This window comes from Hippoglossus stenolepis, chromosome 20, assembly GCF_022539355.2.
Source record: "Hippoglossus stenolepis isolate QCI-W04-F060 chromosome 20, HSTE1.2, whole genome shotgun sequence".
Lineage (NCBI taxonomy): Eukaryota > Metazoa > Chordata > Actinopteri > Pleuronectiformes > Pleuronectidae > Hippoglossus > Hippoglossus stenolepis.
In genome coordinates, this window is record NC_061502.1 from 12,673,190 (window position 1) to 12,696,435 (window position 23,246).

At 42.7% G+C, this 23,246-nt stretch overlaps 3 protein-coding genes across 7 annotated transcripts in view; 1 reads left to right on the forward strand and 2 right to left on the reverse strand.

The window, feature by feature from the left end:
- Positions 1 to 2,009: 2,009 nt before the first annotated feature.
- ccdc167 (coiled-coil domain containing 167) lies at positions 2,010 to 4,238 on the reverse strand. The gene is made up of 4 exons (XM_035144730.2): positions 4,088 to 4,238; positions 3,792 to 3,886; positions 3,275 to 3,327; positions 2,010 to 2,928 (listed from the first exon to the last, which is right to left on the reverse strand). Exons 1-4 carry the CDS (start codon positions 4,136 to 4,138, stop codon positions 2,810 to 2,812), a joined length of 318 nt encoding a protein of 105 aa, XP_035000621.1. The 5' UTR covers positions 4,139 to 4,238; the 3' UTR covers positions 2,010 to 2,809.
- Positions 4,239 to 4,254: 16 nt separating this feature from the next.
- kif25 (kinesin family member 25) lies at positions 4,255 to 12,507 on the forward strand. Of its 2 annotated transcripts, XM_035144729.2 has the most exons (16): positions 4,255 to 4,472; positions 4,622 to 4,703; positions 4,804 to 4,869; positions 5,809 to 5,934; positions 6,041 to 6,182; positions 7,917 to 8,020; positions 8,122 to 8,207; positions 8,285 to 8,324; positions 8,417 to 8,484; positions 8,846 to 8,920; positions 9,071 to 9,217; positions 9,408 to 9,584; positions 10,003 to 10,157; positions 10,263 to 10,508; positions 10,939 to 11,094; positions 11,366 to 12,507. In XM_035144729.2, exons 2-16 carry the CDS (start codon positions 4,635 to 4,637, stop codon positions 11,515 to 11,517), a joined length of 1,809 nt encoding a protein of 602 aa, XP_035000620.1. In that variant the 5' UTR covers positions 4,255 to 4,472; positions 4,622 to 4,634; the 3' UTR covers positions 11,518 to 12,507. The 2 variants fall into 2 exon arrangements, with proteins under 2 accessions (XP_035000620.1, XP_035000619.1); XM_035144728.2 differs by lacking the exon at positions 4,255 to 4,472 and having other exon boundaries at positions 4,502 to 4,703.
- Positions 12,508 to 15,066: 2,559 nt separating this feature from the next.
- The window catches only part of wasf1 (WASP family member 1), a 50,145-nt gene continuing 41,965 nt past the window's right edge, over positions 15,067 to 23,246 (reverse strand). For 3 of the 4 annotated variants that reach the window (XM_035144117.2, XM_035144119.2, XM_035144118.2), the window contains 5 exons: positions 20,695 to 20,751; positions 19,910 to 20,073; positions 18,188 to 18,364; positions 16,429 to 16,991; positions 15,067 to 16,052 (listed from right to left, as the gene is read on the reverse strand). In XM_035144117.2, the coding sequence (XP_035000008.1) occupies positions 15,895 to 16,052; positions 16,429 to 16,991; positions 18,188 to 18,364; positions 19,910 to 20,073; positions 20,695 to 20,751 (1,119 nt within the window). In that variant the 3' untranslated portion in view covers positions 15,067 to 15,894. The remainder of the gene's footprint in view (positions 16,053 to 16,428; positions 16,992 to 18,187; positions 18,365 to 19,909; positions 20,074 to 20,694; positions 20,752 to 23,246) is intronic. The other variant, XM_035144120.2, reaches the window with a different exon arrangement.

Below are 23,246 nucleotides of genomic sequence, written 5' to 3' on the forward strand. Positions count from 1 at the left end.
AACTGCAGTATTTCTGAATTGCTTAAACTCATTTTCTGAAACGTAGGGTTAAGTTAACCACCACATTCAAGCTACACTCACAAAACCTTTGTCTTGTCTTGCAAAATCAAACAATTGATCCAAGAACTATTTTATCTTTAACCAACACCAAACACTAGTCATCAGATAACACCAGCTAAACACTCCTCAGCAATCATTCCACACTAGACACATAACTGCAAAACACTGCACTCTGAGCAGTGCAGGAAAAAATATCTTTACTGAAGAATCACTGAAAATATTTATTTGCACATTCCTGCACGTGAATCGTTCATTCACATCACATGCTACATCCATTGAGATTATCCTGGGTTTGGGGGTTTTTGGTAAAACACTTTCCATCGCCGTGCTGGGAATAATTCTTCTTTTGGGTTTAGGCAGGGAGAGACCGGTGGAAGACAAACATAAACGCTGGTTATTAAGAAACGACTCACGTATTCTCTCGCCACAGGGAGAGATCACGTTGTCCCAAACGACAACATAAACAGGATGATCTGCCTGATCATGACCTCTCTGCTCATCCTGTGGAGCAGATCATCCCGCGGAGCTTCAGAAATATGGATGACATTTACTGTTGCATGGTCCTCAAGTAAGATGACTGGACCCGTGCATGTTGAGTGGTGGTGTGTCATCGATGACAACAGGGTGGTAGTCGTGTTTAACCTTTCGTGCCTGTGTTTGTTTTGTTTAGAGATTGGAGTTTAACTTTATGCAATAGCACTTCAAAGACATCATTGTTGATCCAAAGTAGTTTTAAAAAATTAAAAAATTAAAATGTGATAACAAATAAGTGATAATAAAAATAACGATAACAAGAGCAGTCATATTACTACACAGCACAAGACTTTAGGCACATTGAAAGGCTGAAGAATAAAAACGTGTTTACTTTAGGGACGATGAGAGGGAGAGAGTTCCAGAGTAATTGATTCCAATAACAAGTACTGTCTGACTTATTTATTCCTCTGTGGCATTGATGTTATTAATTTCAGTTAATTCTTCACCATCTTGCAACAGGATTGTTAAACGCTGTATTAATCCACAGCTAAGACTATGATGATGAGTGATTTAGTTTTTCTTTTTTAACCCAGGTATTTATCTGTGATTGTTTTTTAAAGATTTGCAGTTGAAACCAAGAGGCTTGTCGCGGAGTATCACAGACAGTCTGTGGGAAAGTTGGAAAAATTATCAGGAGGCGAACCTGGGAATTTGTTGATTTGCTGACTAAGGAAACTTTAATCATGACAAATAAACTGAAGCCAGAATCAGTGGATGGGCAAATCCACGGAAATAAAACTACTGCGTTATAACATTTTTGAAACTTTTAAATGCAGGACTGAAAACTGTATAGGTTTTAAACTATAGGTAGAAAAGGTTAAACCTCAGAGTGGGGATATGAACGTCTGAAGAACTGAAGATATTCTTTTGTTTGAGTCTCAGAAAAGAAAACGGTTCTAAGGCTACAATACTGACAGATGATGGGAGACAAGGCTGTAATTGTATGATACAGTTTCAGTAGGGGAATTTGAATGCAACATAGCAATTATTTCACATATTTAGTCTATTTAGTCCATAAAATGGGAACATGGGTAATGAAGTGTCTTAAAAAGAGTCTGTCTTGTCTCATCTTTTTGAAAGAGATGAGGATCAATATCAGGAATGCTGTTTGATATTCTTCTTCTCTCAGAATGGAGAGGAAGGCTGAAAGACTCACAAACAGCCTTGTCCTCAGACCATCCTCTGGTGCCACACTGATCCCAGCATGGGTGACAAAACCCTCCTCCTCTAAATCTGTCTCCAGTGTCAAACGTCCTCATGAGGACACATTTGTTGGACTAGTTTGAACCACAAGTTTCATTTCTAAATTTAAAGCTGATAGTTATCTAATAAGTGATCCAAATTTGATTTTCTAAATAATATCAAATGTGTTTTTTAAAAGCGCTGCAGATAATGAACACAATGTGCTTCCAAACTGAATGTAAAGCGTTTAATATGTATTCATGACCAAGTAACTGGTGAAACAACATTCACAAACATCTTTGGCATCTTTGAGTTCTTCTTATCTGTGAATGGTTTGCATTGGGGTGTCATGAAAACAATACATTCTTCAGGTCCTGTGTGAATCCCCCAACAACCTGATCACATTTACAAAGAAAAACATTTGCAGCATCTCCATCCATCGAACTGTCTGACATGTATCACTGCATCATGTGGCTCATACACTATTATCTATATATGTCATTAAAAGGCAGTTATAAACACATTTTATAAAATACAGCAAAAATGCTTATTTAGTTCCCCTCAAGTTTGGGTTGGGGATATCATCGGATGATGAACGGGCAAGTCTGATGTTGATTAACTATTCATTTTGTTACAAGATAAATAGAGAAATAGCCTCTTCATTATTTTCTGTTCACATAAACTGAGTAATACCAATAAAGTACCACCAGGTTCCAGCTTGCAATGAGATTTGAAAAATAGTTGTAATTTCAAAAGTTTAAGAAAAGAAATAGTGAGATGTGAAACATATTCAGCTGCACTGACAGAGAAATCCACACAGATGAGTATTCAGTGTTTAAACATCCCCAGCGTCCCTGCTGAGAAACCTGTGGCCTGATGATGAAACCAGTTTGATGTCCAGATGAAAAAAGGGACAATTAAATGATGCCACCTGCAGGCAGAACTGAGGTAATGCATCCATGCACTTTTCCCTCTTTTTTTCACATCATTGCTCTAGAAAGAGCAGTGGGTCCCTCGGAGAAGCTGTTTGATATCACGAGTCCTCTTCGTTGTAGAAAAACATATAGTAGAATAGAGCACTGATGGCGAGCAGAGCGACCGACAGCACCATGTTCTTCCGATTCTCTCCTCGTAATGTCTCCAGCTCCTTGTCTGGAAAAGAAACACAAGATGGGTGCGCAGGCGTTAATGTGTGGTACTGGCAGGCTTCCTCTTGGTATGGCAGAACACATTTAGACGTGGCAACAGATTTATTTCTGGTAAAGTCTTAAATTTTCCTTATTTTAACAGTGTGAGTCACCACGTAGAACATAGTGCATGCCATCTGTAAAATGTATATTCTTATATATAGACACAACAGTTTGTGAAATCAAATAAGGATGTGGTGGGTGGGTGTAATCCTTCATGTGAAGGAGTATTTAACAGATGTTTATCTGAAAAATAGTCTGGTTTGAGTAAACAGGTGAAATCGTGCTCTGAACAAAGCGTTCAGTCTCACCCAGTTTCTGCACCCTTTCATTCATGAGCCCCATTTCATCTTCCAGCTCCTGTCTGTGGAGGAGAAAAGACGAGACAGAGACAAACGGCTCAATCAGGAGCCTTCAACTCAAAGTCATCTCAATAAGGTTTCAGGAGGTATAGATAAAAAAAAACATTTTTCAAGTAAAACAGCACCAGACATCAGATTTTTAAGGTCAAATGCTGGTTTCAACAACTTCTTAATTTCAGACTTTTATGACCATAATGAATGAAATGTACGACCCATGTCAAAGCATGAATGATTTACACGAATAAGGTCAGATAGTCTATTAGAGAATAACCCTGGAGCTGCCAGGTTATTGATTGATGATGATGTTTTCTTAATTCACAGCGCGTTGAGCTCTCAGCCACCGTACACATGTATGTCTGGCATTGTTCTGTTCCTCACTTGAAAAATAAACAACACACCATCCTTGAGCACCATGTAATAACCTCTTCCTCCTCCTCATTCTCCTCCTCCTCCTCCTCCTCCTCACCTCTCCCTGTCAGAGAGCTGCTCCTTCCTGCTCTTGAACTCCGCCCTCTCCAGGTTGTCGTGGCAACGCGTTCGCCTCTCCTCCAATCGATCAATCTGCGATCGAGACATGAAGTTAATCGATTAAATACATCGATTAAATACATTGATTAAATAAACACAATAATCACAAAAAAAAGGGCAGCGGATGAATGAGCGACATTTCCACAAGCTGAACGTGGGACACAGTTCTTAGCAGGCGTTGGCTAAAGAGCTGCTAGCTGGCTAGAGGCAAATAAACCACTTCCGACGTCTCACCTCAGTGGCGACGCTGGTTTTCTCTCGTCTTTTGTCTTTAAGTTTAGCCATTTTGTGTCAGGAAGCACCGCTGCTGAGCTACTTGAGGTAAACTGTGACAACGCGGAAGTGCTGCGTCTTCTTCTTCGCAATGTTTACCGCTTCCGCGAGGGCTCTGCTGCCCCCTGCCGGTCACCAGTCGCCTGCTGGTGCTGCTGCAGCCGCTTCTTCCTGCTCTAAAGTTTAAAAAATACCGTGAATCACGTGAATTATTGCGTCCTCAAGACCTAAACAATGTCTGTTTTCTGCAGCAGCAGCCGAAATGGAAACGCACAGTGAATCCTGGGTAGTTTCAGGCTGTGGTTCGGCTGCAGTGCCTCTGCTGGAGGCCTCCTCACACAGACAGGTGAGCACAGTTGAGTTACTGTTGACCGGCTCTAATCGGATTACTTGACCTGAGAGGACACGACATGTTCAGATGAGAAGGAAAGAGGTGAGGAGGAAGATCTTTCTCACCTCCTCTACCTCCTTTCTGTCTTCTTTTTTCTATTGCAGAGAAGTAAAAAAAATGCCTCTTTTTATCAACCGGGACCAGATATTTGCCCACCAGGTTCATCTGCTGGAGCACAAACTGAGGGTAAGTGACTAATGTGAAGTGTGTGGCAGCTTCATCCAGCAACTGAGCACATACACAAGAGTTGCGATGTGCATTTACTTTCATGTATTTGTGTTTTCAGAGTAAAGAAGAGCTGATACTGGAGCTGGAGACGGAGAATGCTATTCTTCATCTGAGACTTGCAGACGTAAGAAGATTTATTCTGTCCCTCATCACCCACAGCACAGGCTTAACAGTCTATTCTACTCTGCATTAGCTGTGTCTATCGTCATTAATTCTGTCTTCCTGAATGGCTCAAGGTTTTTTATGAATGACTCACATGCTTTGTTAATTGCATTTCATATGTGTAAGAGAGTATTTAATATCAATTAACACTGACTTGTTGGACCTGGGGCTTGAGGACAGTTTTCATATCACATCGATAATAATCACGATAAATGTCACATTATTTCTGTTATGGTGAGAAAAGTTATACTTCCACACTGTGCATGTTCCACCTGTACTTTTCACACTGTGGCCTGTCGAACTACCTGCTGGAAAGATCTTGTATGTAGTTTTATTTCATGCACCAAATATCCACATCAACATGGCCAGGCCAAGTCAGTGTTTTGTAAGAATTGACCAGGTTTCTTTTCGCTACATCAATAAGTAACAAGTTTCTAATTGTTAGAATAATCAAACCCAGATGAAGAGACAAATACTGGAGGTACGATCAAGCAACAGCACTCTGATTTTTTAACGTCTTTGTCTCATGCATTAAACTAAGTGTCTGAAACCGTGCAAATAAAATAATAGAGGTTCACACATCCAGTTAATCTTCTTAAGGCTTTGAAGATGCAATATCCAAGATATCTGTGGGGTTTTTGGGGGGGTTATGACAAAACAGGATTCTGTGATGCTGAATGACATTATTATCATTGCCTACTATCTTGTGTGTCTATAAGAGAAACCATCTATTTGTATTCTTCTATGTTCTTAACCACTCAACAGTTGAGGATCAAACCAGACAATCTTATTTCAGAAAATAAGAAGTTAAGAAAGAATGAATAGTAAAAGTATCCAACCCAACTGCCTCACATACTATGCTTTGCTTAAATGATCATGTTGATGTTATGTCCTTTTCCAGTGTCTGGGGAAACTACGTCACGACCATGAAGAGGAGACCAGAGCGCTGCACCATCATCATCAGCACCAGAGAGAGGCACAGAATGAAACCCGGGCCGGCCTCACCAAACTCCTGTCTGGAATCCAGGTACAGATTCACCGAGCAGGTCGTGTGGAAACAGAAACACACACCAAAGAGTACAGTCACACACCCCATCTCCACACTTCACTAGTCCTCTGTGTGTTTGTGGCAGGAGGTGAAGCAGGACCTGAGTGAGGTGTTTGGAGTGTATGTGAGTTTTGCCTCCGAGCTGGAGGAGCAGAGCAAGCAGCTGCTGGAGAAAGTGGAGCAAGCCAGCTCCTCCATGAAAGGTCACCGTGGAGACGAGGTGCAGGGTAAGTATCTGAGTGGGTGGAGCCATGCATGTAGCGTCCATGACATCATTCGCAAGTTTGGTTTCAGGGGGAATGTTTTCCTTGTGGCACAAGCTCTCTGGTTTGGGCTTCACAGGGCGGAGCCTGTGTGCAGTGAGATGAGAGCGGCCATTAGAGTAAGTGCCCTTAATACTGACCTGTAGTTATTTCCAATTTAAAGGAGCCAAATACTGGATCAGTGCTTTAACAGGACACAGAGTTTGACTGTGGACAGTCGACTGCACAGTTCAACTGCACATAAGAGTTCAACTCTATGAACAATAATGTAGCAGAGAATTTTATTTAAGTCTTTCACATCTATAGTACATGTTAAAGTTTGATCAAAACAGAGTTATGTCATTGTGGATAATATTTAATAACACCCATGCCCACAAAATAAGATGATTTACTAAAGTCAAAACAAATAAAAGTAACTTTAACCCTTGCAATGAATTTGTATAGAGAATTTGAATTTAAGGAGACAATATCTGAGTTTATTTGATTCAGTCTGGAGAGAACCCATTCAATTTTGGTGCCAATCCACAAATTCTTTAACAATTCGAGATGAGGCATCGTTTTAGCATTTTCATTGATTTCTCGGAGAATAATTCATGGATCATGATGGAGATGGGGGGAAAATGGTGTGCAATGTGGTGCAGATCCAAATAGAAATCCCCATCTTGTGAATGTAAATGTGGTTTCCTAACAGACAGAGATATGAGCTCCACTGAGTTCCATTCTAGTGGTCTAGACATTTTTTAAATTCCCACCTCCTGGTCTTACACTTTCTACCTTTTACTACCTACAACACTTCCACTTGTCCCTGCTGAAGTGGGTTACAGGTTATGCACTGCCTGTGTGTGTGTGCCAGTAATCCTCTCTCACCTCTCACCCCCTCCTCCCCTCGAGCCAGTCCAAGGTTGACTGTTCTGTCGCGCACCGTCCCGCAAAGTCAGCTGGTCTCCACGGCTCTGTCGATAGGCTGATCTCGTCGGGCGCTGTGGCAGACATAAGCCTGAGCTCATGCTGTCCAGGCCATAATACTCCAAGCCGCTCCGAACAAAGTGGCTTTTCTTGACCTTTTTACTGTTGATGTCTGGTGAAGGAGGAATTTAGAGATTTACCCTCAGTAATCACAGCACAATGACACTATTATATTCTGTGCTGATACAAACCCCACCGGCTTGTGACTTTAACTACTCGCTGGTTTTTCTCATGTTACGTTGTTGTTGAACTATATTTGCCTCTTTGCTTTGAACATTTCGAAAATTTACTTTTCAAAATGTAAAGATTGGTCGACCCTCCGTTATAGGTTTAAGATCTTTGGGGGGCATCTCACCCAGTGGGACCCCTGGTAGCTCACCTAGTTTGCAATCTGTTCTAAATTGGATTCCACATGCACCATTCCAAAATGTTTCACACATCATTAAATTTTTGGTTGAATCGGCCATTATACTTTCTTTTTTCGATACATGGACAAGTAATATTTGATTGGTAGAATAATTCTGTTGAACCCAGAGGAAGAGACACATCCTGGAACTGTTTATCTACTGTTATGTCATTCGTGTGTGTGTGAGAATGGGCATGTTTGGTGCCAGGTGTGTATTCACGTGTGATGGAGCCATGTCTAATGCATCTGAGAAGCCAGTGGAGGCTTTTTCAGTGTTGGTGTCTTCTTGTTTGTCTAAAAATAAACTCTCTACCTCCCCTACTCAGACCTGCAGGCCCGTGTTGCAGCTCTGGAGCGCTCTCTGGAGGAGGAGAAGGAGAGGTGCAGGGCAGAGAGGCAGAGGAGGAAAGAACTTCACAACACAGTGGTGGTGAGGAGAGAAGATTTCTTGCCACATTGGCCAGAAGTAAAGGGTTGTGTGTACAAGAAGAACTGCAGCAGATCAACAGTTTCTTCTTTGTGTTGCTACAGGAGCTGAGAGGTAACATCAGAGTTCACTGCAGGGTGCGACCTGTTCTATCCTTTGACCACGTCCAGTCCTCCACCTCTGGATCAGGGTGGGTCAGCACCATAAAATACAGAATGATAAATGAAGGTAATCCAATGTTAACACTGTGCTTCTTTTCACTTTTAGTCCTGCCTCATCTGAGGAAGTGGTCTACGCGATCAGTGATGTGAGTTACAGACTTGAACATTTGATTTGGTTGCTGTTAACTCAACTCAACGTTCCTAATTAGTTGTTTTTCCTTATTTTTGTGTTTTTCAGGACACGGTGATGGTGAATTGCTTGAAGACCGGAATGCCAGTGCAAAACAAGATGTTTGAGTTTGAGAGGTAAAATAATCACACTTTATTTTTATGGCAATTTTCATACAAAAAATGTGTCAAAGTGCTTTAAAGAATAAAATAAATAGAAACAATATCACCACCCATCAAAGCTAAGAGCTAAAATGATGAAGATAAAATAATAATACTCAAATAGATTAAAAGAGATGTGAAAAGGATACAAACTGTAAAGCAGTCTAAGACGTCTAAAGGTTAATTAATAAAATTCGATTAAAAGCCTCAAAGTAAAAAGGTAGCTCTCGAGTTTGCTTTTAAAAACATCCACGTTCTGCACGGTGCACATTACTGTAAGATGTTTTTTTAATGATATGATATTTAGCGGTCACTGTGGTAACGTTGTTTCCTCCAGGGTTCATGGACCAGAGGATTCCCAGGACACGGTGTTTGAGGAAGTCAAGCCCCTGATTACATCCCTGCTGGACGGGTAAGTGTTAAACAATACAAATACCACCACCCTGTGTGAGCTGAGGGATTCCAGGTGAAGAACAAAGGGAACGAAATAAATGTCAAACAACATAATGTGATTTAATGGCTTCGGCATTAATCGAATGCCGCCTCTGCCCTGGCCCTGCAGCTATAATGTGTGTATCATGGCGTACGGACAGACAGGAAGTGGGAAGACTCACACCATGATGGGATCGCACTCGTCAGAAGTGTCCTCAACGGCGCAGCAGGAGGCACAGCAGGGTATCATCCCCCAGGCTGCTGCTGAGCTCTTTAGGTGAGAGACACTGGACTAATTTATTGTCCAATTTACAGAGTGAAATGACTGAATTCAAGAGGCTTTTGTGGCTTTTGTTGTTTATTTCCAGAGTGTCTTATTTTTCTAATTTGCACAGAGAGCTGAGTAGACTGTACTTGTTTGACCTGTCCGATGTTTATCTGTGTATTTCTTCCTGTGTGTGACCCAGGTTGATCTCTGAGAAGCCTGCGGAGAGCCACACAGTGGAGGTGTCAGTGATGGAAGTGTACAACAACGACGTGTTTGACCTGCTGGCTAAAGACGGGCAGGGGAACGCCGGCAGCCAGCGCAGGGACGTCATCACCACCTCCTCTGGTACCAGCCAGGTGCCCTCCCTTACATACGAGTGAGTACTGCCTGTTTGTTTGTGATCATAGACTGTGAGTCGCGTGTGATAGTTACTAGTTCAGGAGGTGCAGTCATTTTATCATTTCGTTCCCATGTAAATTGCGTCACATCCGCTTTGCCCATCTCTGTTATAACTTATAAGACGTATGACGAAGAAAAAATATAAAATTTATAAAACACATTCACAATATGAATAAAACTTAGATACATCACCTCATCTGTGAACATGAGACATCGGCTCCCATCAACTCCCATGATCCCATGCGGATTCACACCGTCTTTTTAAAAAAAATTTTGATTGAGAGATGTCGAGCAGCCAATTCTACATACTGTATGTTTAAGGTCAGTGTGTGCTTCCTGCCCAAATGCCAGGTGATGGTGTGTGTGTGTGTTTCATTTCTCTGCATGGTTTACAGACCTGTGTCCAGCGCCTCCGAGGTGATGCAGATCATCAGCAGCATTCTGAAACTCAGGGCTCACTGTCCCACACTGGTTCACACCGAATCTTCACGCTCTCACCTCATTGTTACTCTCACCATTTCCTCCAAGAGCCCTAATGCACTGGCCCTGGGTGAGACACACACACACACACACACAGACTCACCCATTTTAGCATATAAGTGACAGCTGATGGCCACGTATTCCTGTATTGTAACTTTCTATCTCTCCCATTCAGCCCGCAGGCTGCAGAGCGCCAAGAAGGACATGCAGCGCTCCACTCAGAAGGAGTGGTGGAGCCCGCGCTGTCGCCGTTCCAACCTCGCTGCCCGCTACCCATCTGACGAGCTCCTGGCAAGCCCCGCCTCCTCTCCCTGCCCCTCACCTTCCCTTTCGCCTTGTCCCTCCCCCAGACCCAGTATCTCGCAGGCTCCATTCAGGACCAAGCTGCAGCTGGTGGATCTGGCAGGGAGTGAATGTGTCGGTGAGTGTCGGGCCTCAGTGCTCGGGGATGTTCTCTGAATTCTTTCTCCAGGAAAATACAGATTCTTAAACAGTACAGTGTGCTCCGTTTAAAGCCAGATGGACTAAGGTGTTTCATACAAGGCCTCATCAATCCAATAGGCAGTATTGACAAAAAAGGGATTGATGACAGGACATGTTTAAATGTGAACAGGTTTCAGTTATTGTGATCTCAATATGTTTTTAGTTGAGATTGTAAACACCAAAATCATTCACAGGTTCACTGTGCAAACAAATCTGAAGATGGAAAACAGTCGATTGAAACTGGTACAACCGCTTCATGTTCCCTTAGCAGAAATATATATGTGTGTGTGTGTGTGTGTGTGTGTGTGTGTGTGTGTGTGTGTGTGTGTGTGTGTGTGTGTGTGTGTGTGTGTGTGTGTGTGTGTCAGGTATGTCTGGAGTGACGGGCGCTGCTCTGTGGGAGGTGTCCTGTATAAACCGCAGCCTCTCCGCTCTGTCTGACGTCCTGGGAGCTCTGGCCGAACAGAGACCACACATCCCTTACAGGAACAGCAAACTGACCCATCTACTTCAGGATGCCATAGGTGACACACACACACACACACACACACACACACACACACACACACACACACACACACACACACACACACACACACACACACACACACACACACACACACACACACACACACACACACACACACACACACACACACACACACACACACACACATCTTTTCCCACCCAACAGTGATGTCCCATCCATCTTAAAGATTCCACACATCAGTATATTATTCCTAAACACTATATACTGTATATTGACTTCATGTCACTCTCCATCTTGTCCTTTAGGTGGCGATGCCAAGCTGTTGGTGATGCTGTGCGTCTCTCCCACGCAGCGCTTCATCACCGAGTCACTGCAGTCCCTGGGATTGGGCACGCGCGCACGCCAGGTCCAGAAGGAGCTGCCTCGACGGAAGAGTAACACCCTCAAAGTTAAGTGACGACAGCAGGAAATATTTCATCCTTTGCAACTGCCCCCCGGCAACGTGAGTCCTGCAACATGTCGTATCAACAGGGCAGACTGGAGGGTTTTAAGATGCAAAATGAGTTTCATTGATTTTACAGAGTATTTAGTGCATAACTGTGCCTGTGGGGAAGAAATCAAAGTGCACAGCCTTAAACAATATGACTTAATGCAGTTATTAGAGATATTTCCTAATCACTGGGTTACACAGTGCTGCGTACTCATTGGTATTAACATCCTATACTGTACAACAATAAAAACAACATTAGTTTAATATACTTTTCCTTACTTCCTCTTACAGATTTGAATACATTGGTTGGTAGCGTAAATAGGAAATATGTTGTAAATGTGTGGGTTTTATTTCTGTTTTTAAATAGATCTGGGTGGAGCCACCTATGTTTTTAACATACTTTCTCAAACAGAGGCGTCGCCACAAATAGATTAATTCAAATAGATCTTGGTTTTAAGCCTATTTCAGGAAGAATAGGCCTCATGAAACTGCTGGAACTTTATAATACACATGCTGAGCCTGGTGGAGCCCAGTTGCTGAGTCTGCTGGTTAGCGGTAAATGACAGTACAATTATACACAGGTAGGACTTTAATAACTTAATTGACCTTTAAACCTTTGTTTTTAGTACTATGTTTTCCATAGTATTACGATGTAGCTCATGCCAATAGTGAATAGTGCTGTATTGTAAAGCTTTTTGACTCGGGTAGTCTTATTTATTATTTATGCTGTAAATAATTGAAATACACGCTGCTCATGCTATGCCTTCTATTTTTTAGTATTTTGATGCATCTATGTTTATACAGTGTTTATATAACATTCTCATGTATTCTGTCTGTAACCATAAACCCTTTTTTGTAACACATCACAAATCCTTCAACCACATTGATTGAACAGTCTCAGTAGAAAATAGAATAATAGAATCATTGATACTTTATAATAAACAGCTGATGCGCAGATATGTTTTCCTGTTTGTATCCGTCTGTTTCATAAATGCAATGTGTAGATTACAGCAAAGAGGAACACGTGTTACATCATTGCTCTATATTATTAAGAAGGGAAATTCTGCACGAGCACAATTCAAGTGAAAACCTGCAAAACTGGTCGTCCAGCGTGGCAGCGCCGATCAGATTGATGATTATTTAAGATAAGTTATTTCTGGTCTGTTGTTAGGGAGACATTCCTCCAAGGTGAAACCACTGGACACGTCCCAGCATGAGTAGAACAACACCGTAGCTGGTAATTAAATCTTCTTCATCATCTCCCCTGAGACAAACACACACACTCACATTTTAATGAGCGTCCTCGCATCAGCATACTGTAAACTGCAATGAGAGCTCTGTACAGTGTATTCAAGTTCTATTTCATACAGTCCCAAAGCTGCCATGTGTCTGAAACACAGATGTCACGTGCCGCCCTTACATGAAAGCTGAAAAGTGTCTTTTTGAAAATGCAGATTTAAGATAAAGAGTGAGGATGTGATTATAACAAGAATGACAACTCCTGGAGCATCTTCTGTTTCGAGAGATGAGGAGCGGGAAGGTGAGAAGACGAGAAAAAGGGAGGGGAGGTGGAAAGAAAACGAGACGAGAGAGAAACGGGAAACAAAAGGAGGTGAGAATGAAGTGTGACAGCACATGACACTGAACATGCGATTGTCATTCTTCATTCTGCATCTGACAAGATAATGTCGAACAGGAGGATCCAGACGTGGATTATTTGTGGAAAATCCCACAGATAAACTGGATGAGCAGATTTAGCTGTTGATTATCGATGATCAGACTCAAGTCAATTAATTACAGAGATTTTGTTTAGGTAATAATCGTCATCTGTTGGTAAGATTATAACAGTTTAAGGAACAGTAGATAAATGTGTGTCCCTGATGGAATACATCAAACTGCTTGTAATGCAAAAACTCATCTTAGTGTTCAAATGTTAAATCCACGTGATTTCAAATGATTTACTTTTGGTTTCATTCATCTAATAACAAAAACCTTTATTTATTTATTATTATTCAACATAATAATGTGAATATTTCTAATCGTCGCTGTAAGAACTGGAGTCATTAGGGTCAACAGAAGATTGTCAGGGTCCGATCAGAACAAGGAAACGTCTGGAACATTCAGAAATGGGCAAAGCATTATGGAGGTAGGACATGACGTATAAATTCTGCTGAGGAAATCAACTGTTTTTGTTTACAGCACATCGACAAGGGTGGCAACCATTTCACCAAAAGCTCTTAAAACTCACCGTCTCTCCCAGTTGACACCAACCTTTACACCCTCTTCCTGTATGGCTCCTCTTTTTCATCATCAGATATTTGTATCTTTGTATTTGTGTCCGATCGTGTGTTAGAATGTTAACACACCCACTCGCTCGCTGTGAAATTTTCCAGAAACGTCCCTGCTTTATCATCACATGGGCTAACTCTGATATATTTAACTGGCAGGAAAGGTTCCGTTAAAAAATCTGCAGCAGCTGACTCTGACATTTACGTTCTCACATGCAGCCCCTCTGGATCATTTCAGGACAATATGTGGACATCAGTGCACGTCTGAAAGCAGCTTGTGTAAAATTCCGTCGAGTTTAACAAGTCAGGAGCCAGATAACTGTTTATGAAGCTGCACTTTTCCAGCTACAGACACATTTTAAGCTTTGAAGAGCAAAATCCAGGCTGGTGCCAAATCAAATCAAACTTATTTAGATGAACTCAGCTCCACGACAAACCCCAAACGTGTAGAGCTGAAACATAACATTAGATTTTTATTAATTCAAGCAAACTGTTACAGTCAACAGTTACATAAGTTACATGGTTTACAGTATTGATCTAATCTTTTTCTTTTTTTTAAACCAGGGTTACTGTCCACCCCCGTCCCTTTGCCCTCCCCCCCATCCACCCTCCCCACTCCCAAACATAGAAACAGCAAATCCATACAAGCGCAGGCAAGTAAGTAGTAACAGCACAATACATTCATCAACTCAACGATACGTTTTGTACGAACAATAAGGCAAGTAGAAGAAAGAACGAACGAACGAACGGAAAAAGATGGCAGACATTTGCTTTGAAATGAGCCACAACAAGGCATGACGTGTCCTCCTCCTTTTAGGCCTGAAGGGGGAGCGATCGTGCCCTAATTTCTTCTTCTGAACAACAGTTGCTGCTGTGGGACTGAACGAGGTAAGGCTTCTCGATAGTGGGCGGGTCCACAGTAAAGGGGGGATCTGAGGAAAGAGCTGCCTTTGGTGGTATCGAGTGGTTGGTGGGTACCTTTCTCAAAGTGTTTCCTCTGCACACTGAATATTCACCTGGAACAATAAGAGAGGCAGGAACTCTGATGTACAACTACAGCGTCTCATCACTTCCAGTGTCCATATCTGTGGCTAATAACGCAAGAGAAGGATTTGAGGCTCCTTTCCCTACAAACTGATGGCTCAGTGTTTGTCATAGACATTGCTTTTTGTCAACATGAGCATACATGGCTCCTCAGAACCTGGACAGACAAAAAAAAAAGAAAAGCTCAATCTCTTGGCATTTATTTCCCTGGGGTAATGTTTTCGATGTAAGTGGATGGAAATGCACACACGTTGCCGAAGACGTCTATTTACTTCCCCTTCATTTTCAACCGTAAAACAATCCTTCTATGACCTTTGACATACCAGCACAATCTTTTGCTTGTTCTTTGTAGTAAAACCAGTCCTGATAACAAGAGAAAACGAAAGACAACCCAGCTTGTGTTCACACTGAGCGACCACTGGTGTAGCGGTCAGTGTCTGCAAACTACTGGCCTATTAAAACTGCAAACGTTTCAGCAGGAAAAGGTAAATAAAAGAAGCTAAAACAGAAGTCATTCAATGCCGTGTTCAGCCACCAGGCGACAAAACTGTACCGGAGAACTTGCCTTCATTTTTTTTTTTCATCTTTTTTTATGTCGATGTACAGATAAGAAATAAAAACAAGTGGTTCTTCAAAATAAAAGTCATTTTCATGTATAACAATAGTAAACATGGGGGATTTCATCAGGAGAAATCCAGCTGAAAAAAGGTCCTGTAGTGCAGAAAAGAATGAATGCAAAAGAATCTCTCTTGGAACACGAGAAGACGGACGAGGGCGATGTGGAGACTGTCCTCCAAACACAATCCACAACGAGACGAGAGATATGACGAGATAAAAAACTTCGACAGGGGATAAATGGGGCAACAACGACGTTCCTCTTCTTTCCGGAGTGGTAAGGACTCTGATGGCGAGGTGTGGGGTGCAGGGTTTTTGGAGGTGGGTGCACCTGAACAATTTTGTCCTCTCCTGCCACCGCTGCTTTTTATTTTTTCCCCCATCTCTCTGACGGCCATCACTCCATCCAGTCTCCTTCGTCAAACTCGGACTCGTCCTCGGAGTCGGAGTACTCCACAGCAATGCGCCGGGACAGGATGGTGGCCACGTCGTTGCCGACTCGCTCGTGTTTAGCCTCTTGCTCTCGCTGCTCCTCCACTTTTCGCAGCTGTATGCCTGCAGCAAAGATAATAAGAGAGATACTGGATGTTCTTATTTCGTGGATTACGTAAGTGTATAAACTTGTTCTGAAAGAGTCTCAATATGTAAAAACAGCCATTTTATCAGCGGAAAACCTTAAGTAGGACTAAACAAGTTCTGTCTTTCTCATTTCTCAAAGCTCTCGCAGCCACATGTGACATTTATTCAATTCACTATCGTACACGAAGTTAAGAAAATCAGTCGGCATTAAAATTTGAGTCGCTGAGCCATTTGAGATTTTTGACATTCTAAAAGATCTGTCAATCAATTGATGCTTTTAATACTTGTTTCAAGTGTAATTTTATAGATTTGATGCATTTCTCCAACTTATGAACTGCAGCTCGTGACCCACCTTTTCTGATGGCCTCCAACAGGACACTGCGAGCATCGCTGATGGGCGGTAGACTGGCTGAATGGTGCCTCTTGGACCCCAAATCGTGGAGGTTGTGGGGTGAGGCCATGGCTCCTGCTGAGGGGAAGGCCGGCACCGGTGGCGGGCCTGACAGACAGGGCGAGGAGCTCCGCGCTCCGGGGAGAGGCAGAGGAGGAGGCGGTGGGGGAGGAGGCAGGATGTTGCCATCCGCATGGGTACCAAAGCTCATGGGTGGGCCCTTGTCCAGGACCTGCTGGAGACGAGCCGGGGAGGAGGAGTGGAGTGGAGGCGCCACGGGCGGAGGCGCCGGGTGGAGCACCCCCGGAGCAATCTGGAGGGGAGCAGGGGCAGGTGGGATCGCCATGGGCTGCTGGACTGGTAGAGGAGGAATGGGAGGAGGAGGGGTGCCCCGCATGCCTGAGGAGGGTAAGGGCGGAGGCGGAGGGGGAAGAGGTGGAGGCGGAGGAGGAGGAGTGTTGGAGTTGAATCCTCCTGTTCGTGCCGGAGACTGAGGTCTGCTGTCGGAAAAACCCGAACTGGAGCTGGAGAGAGAGAGACGGACATAATGATAACAAGAGTCAAAAGGTTCAGGTCAGCGTATCTTAACTTCCTTAAGATAAGATGAGATAATCCCTCATTAGTCCCACAATGGGGAAATTTGCAACAACATTTTCTGCAAAATCTTCATAACAATGAGAGATGTTGCTTTATTTCCACAGATTCTACACAGGTCCTCAGTGGGTGAGTGTTGTGTCTTTCAGCCCGATATCTCCTCTGTCGCCGCCAAGTGTGTCTTCCTCTTTACACTAAGGACCGAATGTTATCAGTTATGGCCGCTCACTGACGCTGAAGCTGTGTGGATGGATCGAGCTACTAACCGAGGACACTGCAACACAAAGCACAGCGAGCGAAAGAGAAGAAGAGGAAAAAATACGCGTCGAGTATTTCCTCCGAGCACACTTGATGCTGCAGTGAGAAAACGAGATACAGGGCATGATGATGGTGAAATAAAGAAGAGACACTAGAATGTAACATCGTAAAAGGAGTGAAAACTAAGAACAGGGGATGAAGAGTTTTTAAGAAAAGGAGATGGCACGCTGCAAGGACTTCAGCAAGGAAAATCGATGATGTTTCTGTGGTGCCGTAGCCGCAGCCTTAATCATACCCTCTGATCTCTCCATTCCTTCAAACGGTGACATATGCAGCAGAAAAACAACCTTTAATACGCTCAGTGGCCTTAACACTTTATTGATCCTGCCCCTCTCTGAGCCTTTTCCCTTTTCTGTTGTCTTCAATCAACAAAACTCCCTCCATCTATCCATCCATCCATCCATCCATCCATCCAGCGTTCCCTTCTTCCCTGTGTTTTTCTGTTCAGTTCTAACAGCAAAAAATCCTCAAACAAAAACTTGGCAATAAGAAACGTGATAGAATGCCACTCAGTATTGATCCGTACGAGAAAGAAAGAAATAGACCAGCTAAATTGATTATGAGCAGGATCGCAATTTTATGTGTGCGCCTGGTGAGTCGGAGACGAGGTGAAATGGTATTTACAGATAATTCTTCACACTTGAATCTGCTTGGAAAACCACACGAGCAGGATTTTGTGTCGCAGCTGCAGCATCTTTCTGGTTTGTAGATGCGAGTGAACACATAGTGCATTTAACTAAGCTCCCTAAGATTACATTAGACTGATGTTACGCGTGTGTGTGTGTGTGTAGAGGGTTTCTAGTCCCACCTGATCACAGAGGGTGGCTTGATCTCTCCCAGTGGGTGCATGGGAGGAGGTGGTGGAGGGTCGTGGGGCCGCGAATACATTCTGTCCCCGGTGCGGTTCAGCAGCTCGTTCATCTGGGTGTAGGGCAGCGCCGCCAGCGAAAAGGGCCCGTCCATTTGCTCCATGTACAGAGGAGCCCTGAGCAGAGAAGTACGCTTTCATTTTCTCACTTGTCTTTGAGACCTATGAAGTTTTGTCCTTCTGAATCTTGTTGTCACTGTTTCCCAACTGTTTATAACTTATTAATACTTTTTGGGGCTTGTGCACACGATCGCATGTGCACGATTTATTTCAGTCCTCATCATTTTCAGATCAAATCTATCTATATCTTGGAAACAGCGTGCAGCAATTTTTGGTTCTTACAGAGCCAGAATTTCTAATTTCCCCAAAATGACTTTTCCTCTCATGTTTGCCTTGAATTGCTTCATTAGAATAATACTTAGAGGACTAAAGAGAAGGCCTCCAGTTAAAATCAGAGGAAAAGAGTCAAAATTAATAATTTTGCAGAGCAGAACTGCATTTTATCCTCTTATCTTTATCCTTTTATCTGAACTCTGTGATGTTTGAAATCACCTCACTGCCCCTTTGAGAGGTCCAGGTCCCAACAGTACTGAAAATATATAAAGAATCTCATTGGTGTATTTGTTCCTAGCCAGTGAAACCTATTAAATCGAGAAAGACGTGTTTTTCTTAGATGTGTAGTCAACCTCTAATAAAGATATTTTATTTCAAAAGCTTCCAGCTTCTTTCTATTATTACCTTCGCCAAGGAGGTTATGTTTTCATCAGTGTTTGATTGTTTGTTTGCAAGATAAAAAACTAGGTGGAAGTTCTGTGGTATGGGTTCAGGGAAGAACTCATTTCATTCTGGTGCAGATCCAGGAATTTTGAATCCCGTTCTTTGACATTTTTTTTTACATTTTTGTTGATTTCTCCAAAGAATTATCTGTAAATCTTGATGAAAAAGTCTGAGATACTTGGGATGTTGGTATCGATGAGTGTGGAAATGAAAATCCGGACTTTTTAAATGAGTTTGATGTGGTGCTGTGTTTTGCACCAATTCTTCATACTTTTTTTATTTATGACAATGAATTCAAATGTGCTACAAAAAATCCCCGGGGTGATGCTGCTGGTATCGTCCGTCACGCACACCGTGGCTATTTGAACATCACATACTGGGGGATTCATTCTATATTGAGATCCGTCGTCGCCTATGCTCGGAGAAAAGATTTCAACTTTCACGACACTGAAACCGTTGCTCATTAATCACATTGACTGGCAGAGAAATGATTGCGAATGAGTGGCGTCCGAACTTTGAGGCACAATAAACGCAATCACAGCTACGAGGGACCTTAATCATTAGTTTGCTGTGGCTGCATTTCCCCTGTGCCAGCCAAGTGTAAATTGGTGTAAGATGGAGTGGGCACAATTTATTATTTTTGCAGATCGAGTGATTGCGTCTTGCTGATAAATATGTGTTTCACCAATCAGTGCTGTTGAGGCTCATTGTTATTTTAGATGAAGTTATATCATGTATCTCTGTGGCTTCCATGTGCACATTACTCACATCCTTTGACGCCTGTATGTTTTGGACCTAAATGTATGTTTGAGTATTTCTGATGGTTCAGGGCTAAGTTCCTACTATGAGATATGCGATACATACTGGACATCCACCTCCACATACCTGTTGTTATGGTAACCTGCAGATCCGTTGGCCTCTCTGTGCTTGTCTTCAGGGATGTCCTGCGCCAGCTCCGCACCCAGAGCCAGTTTCTGCCACTCCTTTTTACGGTCGTGCGGCGCCCGCGGTATCTTCTCCGAATCCGGCGGACGCTCTATTGCCTTCATCTTTGGTGGAGGTGAGTTGACGGGGATGGTGGAGGCAAGAATGAGACGATGGTGACGATGGAGAGGAAGAACATAGTGACGGGGGAGAGGAGGAGAGAGAAAAGAACAGATTAGGTTACATACTATCAAAAGGAAAATGTGAGTCAGATCAGGTAAAAAAAAAGCAAAAAACACAATTCAACTAAAATTTTAATATCTCTGTTTTTTTTTTACACTCTTTTCTGTTGCTGCCTCATCCATGTAAACACCAAACCGTTTCATTTTACATGGCAGCCATATCCATCTAAAACTAATTCATAAGTGTGCTGAACCAGCTCTGATGACACAGTTCACAAAATCTGTTTTTTAAAAGCAAAAGCACTTCACAGAAAATAATATTATGTCATACAAGCTTGGGAACAGTATGACATAATAGTGCTCAGTGACTGGCCAAATCAAATCATTAATCGTGTGTATAAACGTCAATAATGTGACAATTTTTTTAAACAACAACAGCACTCTCCACCTCCCACACTTCATTATGACTGACTTTTAGCACACACACTTTTCACAGGCCTGTAAAATACAGAAATCACACACATCAACAGTCTTTTTAAAAATAATCGCTGTATTGTCACATACCTGCCCTGGAAGGTCTAAGTACCTATAGACCTGATCATACATGCGGGGATCCTGCAACTACAAGAAAAAAAACAAAAACCACAAGAGAAGCACCGGGGGTGAGGGGAGGCGGGACTCCAACAAATCAACACAGCACAGGATTGAGTGCAACGCGGCTGCACACGTCAACAGGGACGAAATAACAGAGAGTGAGTGGGACAAAAGGGAAAGAGGGGAACAGAAAAGTGCTGTTAAACAGAAAATGACAGCGTGCACAGCTCCGGGGGACGTCACAATACAGGTGGGACACAGCTGTGCACAAACACACGCACACAAACACACACACATCCAAAAACATACACACGGGGAAAGAACAGAGCTGAGCGCAAACAGAAGATGCAGGTAGAAAGAGAGAGATCTCACTGGAATGGAAGGACAAACTACAAAGGTGCGTATTTCTCTGTGTGCATCCAACAACAACAACAACATACTGAAGAGTGACATGCAAAACAAACACACACATGAGCGAGTCAACTCAGAATAATAAAAAAGCAGATTTTAACTCAGGAAAGAGAATAAATCCTGAACCTCCTTTATTATGCATTCACATGAGAAAATAATCAGCAGTACCGACACAAACAGTTCAGTTGAAAACAACAAACATTATCTGCCTGTATTGGTGAATATTTTAGGAATAAGGATGGTGTTGTTCTGTTTTCCCTCATGTCAAGTTTGTCAACAAATCCACGTTTAGACTCAAAAACAGCAACGAATTAGTGATGCTGCCGACCTGTGGTACTCAGCTTTCAGCCCACTGAAAAGTCAATAAATCACCAATTATGGAGGAAAAACTACTGAAACATTTCCTGAACCAGTTAGATTTAAAAAAGTAGTAAAAAAAACTACATTTTTGGGGCTATTTTAAGTGGTGGATTAACACATTTAGTGCTGAAGTGAGTCTGGTCTTCTCGTGGTATTTGTTGACATGAAGAAAAATGGAGAATATTGTCAGACATGTAGTTGAGAGAGAGACAGACTTGAGGCAGTCAAACAGTTATTATGGTTCTAGCAGTAGACACATCATGCAGATTGTGTGTTTGCGTGGAGACCACATTTGTTGTGTATCATTTCCCCCTAAAATGCGTCTAGGCAAGGAAAAGTTAAATAGAATTACCAGCCTGACATCTATCTCTTTCATGTCACATAGACCCTGCAGGGTGGTCTACCCTTTACGTGTGTGTGTGTGTGTGTGTGTGTGTGTGTGTGTGTGTGCGTGTGCGTGTGTGCGTGTGCGCGTGGGCGTGTGTGCGTGTGTGTGTGCGCGCACCAGACTCTAAATTAAACATGCTGGCTGACAGGTGGCTGATTCAACACAACATGGGTTGTGGACAGCATCTCATCTGGTTTGACTAAATGATGTTGTGGCCGGGCAGCTGAGATTGAGTGGGGGAATAAATCCTAATGGTAATGTACATTGATTAGGTTCTTATTCATTATGGACCATTACCCCTGATGAGCATTGGCTGAGGGGAAGCCTCTGTGCTCACTCTCTCTCTCTCTCTCTCACACACACACACACACCCCCTCACAGATCCTGATGAATGACCTTATCCCCTGCTACTCCAACACATACATATATCTGAACTGACAAACCTGAGGCAGCTCTGCCTCCTGACGCCTGCTGAGGCTGAAGAAGCTGCGTCCCAATCTTTACTTATTGTCTTCTGCTATTTTCCAAACATTAGAGCCTCTAAGATCCAGCTACATGTCTGCTGTATCATTTGGAAGATTAGTTTCACTTCTATTAACCTCTGACTTCCTGAAAGGTTTGTGGGCATCGTGCCTCAGCAATATTTAATATTAGTATTAAAGAGGACAATCAGCAGTAAAATAAGTGAGCATGTGCTACTCAGAGAGATTTATAGCTTTTATTACCTCCGCCAAGGAGGTAATGTTTTCATCTGTGTTTCTCTATTAGTTAGCAGGATTACACAAAAACTGCTCAATGTATTATTCGGAAACTCGATGGAGGGTTGATGTGCGGGTCAAGGAAGAACCCATTACATTTTTATATGGATCAGGATCACAGGGGGTGTCCCCAAATTAGATTTCTACTCTTTAACATTTTAAGAAAGAGCATTTTTCGTTGTTGAAGAGAATTATGTGTTAATTTAAATGAAAAAGTTCAGACATATTTAGGGGTTGGTAACGATGGGTGTGTGTAATTTCGTGCAGATCCAAATAAAATTCTGGATTATGTGGATTTTGGTCGAAAAAAGGGCAAAGAATCACAGGTAAAGAGCCTGACACATTCATGCGGCCAGCAGGCAAACATGTGTTTCAGAGTGAAGGCTTCACTGTAGCAATGTGAGGGTGAAAACTGTCCGTGTTGAAGGTAAATAGCAAAGTGTAAACAAGTGCGGGAGGTGCACTGTTTGTATATGAGAGAAAATGAGAGACGGTGCATCTGCGTGTGTGTTAGTGTGCATGTGTTTGTCACAGCCGTTATAAATGTAGTTAATTTTCCGAGGTTGTGCCTCTGCTAGGTCGTCATCCTTCATCTGAACGGCCCA